The sequence below is a fragment of the Prunus persica genome, chromosome G2 (assembly GCF_000346465.2).
Source record: "Prunus persica cultivar Lovell chromosome G2, Prunus_persica_NCBIv2, whole genome shotgun sequence".
Classification (NCBI taxonomy): Eukaryota; Viridiplantae; Streptophyta; class Magnoliopsida; order Rosales; family Rosaceae; genus Prunus; species Prunus persica.
Window position 1 is genome coordinate 3,592,054 of NC_034010.1, and position 4,525 is coordinate 3,596,578.

General features: G+C 38.3%; 1 protein-coding gene across 1 annotated transcript; it reads left to right on the forward strand.

Moving 5' to 3' along the window:
• LOC109947521 (heavy metal-associated isoprenylated plant protein 3-like) lies at nt 1,516–2,905 on the forward strand. Its single transcript, XM_020557915.1, has 4 exons — nt 1,516–1,683; nt 1,819–1,947; nt 2,080–2,206; nt 2,298–2,905. The coding sequence occupies exons 1-4, from the start codon at nt 1,675–1,677 to the stop codon at nt 2,777–2,779; spliced, it is 747 nt and encodes a 248-aa protein (XP_020413504.1). The 5' UTR covers nt 1,516–1,674; the 3' UTR covers nt 2,780–2,905.

The following is a 4,525-nucleotide window of genomic DNA, read 5'->3' on the forward strand; positions in this document are numbered from 1 at the left end:
TTATTTATTTATTTTATAACAATTTATCACTCGTATTTTCCAACACCTTTAGCTTGCCGACTTTGAATAGTCGGTGGAATTTGTTATTTTACTATATTACCTAATTCAAGTGTTAACAAATTTCCATTGGCCGGGTTTTATTTTCCTTGGGCTAATTAATGTGTTGGTGGGCTGGAGTTGATATTTTAACACATACACGATATTCTATTTCTCTTTGTCTCCTGGCGTGGGTTGTTCCACTTAATTAACATTGCTAATACAGCCACCAAATTGTGGTAAATAAACAAACAAATTGCAACATACTCGAATTTCTTATCTTATAACTTCTTTAAGTGAGTACTTGATTGCTCAAGTATTCTTACTGTACAGATCATAATTTATTCTCATTGTTGATGCCCAAAATTGGGGGTCAACTTAGGTGAAAGAAGTGTCTAATCTTCAGCAAGATAAGAGGGTTGTGGACCTTTGGCAAGGAGAGACCTGCATAAGAAAATAAGGAAGAAGTAACAAGGAGAGACCCTGCATAAGAAAATAAGGAAGAAGTAATCGCCAAGCTCCAGGCATCAGTGTGGTACCTACCGAAGGTTCTTCGATGCTTAAGTCAGCAAGTGTGGGATGCATGGTAATTTTGGCACAGTGATAGTAAAGGTAAAAAGTAGTTACTCTATTTACTTGGATACTATTCCTCTTTTATAGATAAGTGAAAGTGAGAATTTGCACAAAGTTTCGATATAGGATGCACAAAGTTTCGATGTGGAACTTTGTGCAAGTCGTGGTGATGGTGACATGTGTCCATAGTTCTAAATTATGTAGTTGAGAACATCAGCAGGTGACTCCCGCTTTAGAAGGAGGTCTTCCTTTGATAGGAAGATGGTGATGTCATCCGTATTTTAAAGGCTGCCCGAGCATCTTGGAGTGTTTTCCTTCAGCAGCAAGTATGTCTGCCTATGTACCAGTCCTCCAATGTCGGATGTGTTTCGTTGATTAGGTGCAAACACTCATCTGGACTAATAAAGAATGATAGAATCGTAAGCATGTGGGCGTGGGAAGTGAACTCTGGGAGTCATGCAGAACCAATTCTTGGCTGCTAAGTAAAAACTACATATTTGCTGGATACGTGGGCTATTAGCACGCGTTTTTGGGGAGGAAGGATGCACGCCTGGTTCTTTTAGTTATTTTTAATTTTTTATGAGGACTTTTATTTTTTTGGTTGTATAAATATATTATATATATGGCTTAACCTTTGTTTTTTTTTTTTTTTGCGCCCCGGGCCCATGCCCTGGTCGCCCTGGCCAAGTGCCGGCTTTCCCTAATATTTTTCTATAAAAAAGCGGGTTCTCAGCTTTTGAATCAGCAGAGCCCACCTTCCACCAAAATTACAAGGAAGCTTCTCACTCTCTCCCATGTCCAAAACGTTCATCTACGCGTACCAGTGCCACCGACGCAACCCACACACGCACATCACTTCACATACGTAAGTGCAAATGCCTAAACCTCCACGCATATAAAATCATACACACCATCATAGAAGGCATAAACCGTTTGAGGAAGTGAACCTTGAACCTACCTCCGGCGTCACACAACAACAACTGACCCCGAAACTCACTCGTACCCTCACCACGTTTCCTACTCTCCACTCACAAATTACACATACATCCGCCAAAAAAACTCACAATGGCCAAGGTGAGACCCAATTCATCCGCCTCTGATTCTCTATCTTTTGGTTTAGCCCTTATTTTCTCTCTATATGCTTGCGTTTGCTTGATGGGTTTGTGTTTGAGTAATGGGTTTTGGGGTTTGTTTTTGGGTTTCATGCAGAACAACAACAACAATGGCTTCGAGAACAAGAACATGAACAACGTCGAGAACAAATTCAACAAAGAAGACGCCAACGACGCCAAGAAAATGCAGCCTGAGAAAACAGACAACGACGAAAAACCCAAAGAGGTGCGCGTAGTGCGCACTGGTTCCTAACGTGCGCCTGTCTTGTTCTACGCACCTGCCTGCCTCAATTTTTAATTTTGTTTTGTTTCAAAATTTATCGCTTTTATTAATTAAACGGGTTATGTGTTTGTGTAGGCTCCGTTGAACTTGAGAAACTCGAGAGTTCTTGAATCGGAAAAACTTATGCTGGACTTACTTGAGATTTTTGACCTCGACAAACTTTTGACCCTGTCAGGGTGTACGAGTTTGTCAAAAACCGAAGGTGAGGTTATAAATTCCACCAATCGTTATGTGACGGCGTTTCTACGGTGATGAATTTGTTTTTAATTATTTGACATGGGTAACGTGGACAGGGTGCGATTCGGTAAGGGCGGATACGACGACGGACTTGCTGTCAAAGATAGAGTTCAATCTGCAGAAATTGGCTGAGAGTATGGAAAAGCTCAAGAAGCCTGTGCAAATTGTGCCACCAAAGAAAAAAAATGGAGGCAACGACAGGAATGATGGCAATGACGGCAATGGCGGTGGCGGTGGAGATGAGAAGAAAAGGGAGGAAGACGAGGGCAATGGTGGTGGCAAAATGAAGTATCCAGCAGGTCAGTCCCGGTTTGGACAATTTTCATATGGAAAGGTATACCGTCATGGATATGGTTATCAAAATGGGGCACTCAAAACGGAGGAAAAAATGTTGTTACTGTGCTGTGAGTTCTTTGGCTTACTGGTGAACCACTTGGCCAAGGACATTTACTCTAATATAATGCTATTCTTTATCACATTTGTATACTATCTTATGTGGCAGTTTAGGTGGACAACAACGTCAATTAAAATTATGTAATATTTTCTTTTCTTTTTTAATTTATTAGAGTATTTGTATTTCTAATTGTCTTAATTAAAATATATTTCATTGATTTAATTGATGTAGCATATAATATGGATATGCCTCTTCAACAGCAAACTCCAACTACTTTAAACTCCCAAACCCTTGCTTATGTTGATAAATAAATAAAAAATATTTAATTTGTTATATAATTTTCTCCTCTTCTTGCGAGCTAACTGGTTTTCATATCTTCTGCTAAAGTAAATTGGTTGTACAGGTTGCATCTAGGGATGACAACGGATTGGGTATGACAATACCATCTCCGTCCCCGTCCCTGTCTCCGAACCCATCCCCGTTCCAGTCGGGGAACTATCCCCCTTCCTGTCGGGGAACTATCCCTCATACCCTCCTCGAATCCCCGAATTTTTTTTTTACATAAAAAATATTTATCATACATTTTAACATTAAGCTTCCTCTTAAATTATCATTCAACACATCCAAATTAACTATAAAGTTCAACTCAACTATTCAAAATCACATCAATATGAAATTTTAGAAAAGATTAGAAAAAATTAAGAGAGGGAGGTTAACTTAGGTTCAAACATAAATATTAGAATTATATTTATTTATTTAAATATATATATATATATATATTTTTGGGTCGGGTTTGGGGATGGGGACGCCAATATCATCCCCTCCCCATACTCCTTATACCCGTCGGGGATTTTTCAAGTTCGGGAATCTCCGTACTCAATACCCGTTTGGCCTCGAAATCTCCCCCCGTTAGGGTCGGGGACCCGCTCCTGTAGGGATTTTTGCCATCACTTGCATACAACCTGTTCCAAGGGAAAAAAACAAAAAGAAAAGAAAAGGTTTTTAAGCCATTTCGTTGTCACCCATTAATCAACAATAGTACATATACAATTTTTATCCTTCAAGTCAATGATGTTGCACAATCAAAAAACAAAATGTGCAGTCCCTATTAACCCAATTCTCATGTGCTGCACAGAATGTACAAGTATGATCTCCTTTGACATGTTGCACGACCCGACAAAAAACTTGTGCAATTTATCTGTTAAATATTTCATAACTGCACTATCCAAAAAATATCCAGCAAAAAGATCTTGCTCAACTTCTCAATTCTTGGTCTTGTGAAAAAGCATCAATGTGTACTTGTTCCTATAAAGTATCCAAGCTTCAAGTTAATGAGGTAAATTTAGCATAGAAATGTTGACATCATGACTATACCTACATGAAGTAGTTGGGTGAAAGAAATTTTGTCTTGCCAACTTGTCATCATATTAGAGTTTTCCTGTGTTGAAAATAGCATATAGGTTCCATTTTCCGTACAAGGTTCCTATTAGAGGCATAAAGAAAAATAGAAGTTTAAATTAATTATTTATATGCAAACTGAAACTGAAAAGGTAATTTCCTTGAAGAGTAAATGCTTGAACCTCATGTTCAACAATCTGTTCACTTGTGAAATCAATTTCCTACAAACAGGTTTTTGACAAAAAAAAAAAACAAAAAACAAAAAACAAAAAATTTCATAAGTGGTGTATAAAGTACTATGCACTTTGTATATTCGCAGTGTCAATATGTATGGAGTTACCTGCATTGTTATTTGTCGTCTAACAAAAGCTTTTGTTGATGTTTTCTATCTTTTTCGTTCAAGGGGGTCCTTCAATCAATTGCGTGGGCGTCCAATTATAGCCTTTCTTTTAACTACAGTTACGATTGGTGTAGCATAATTAGTTTGCTCAA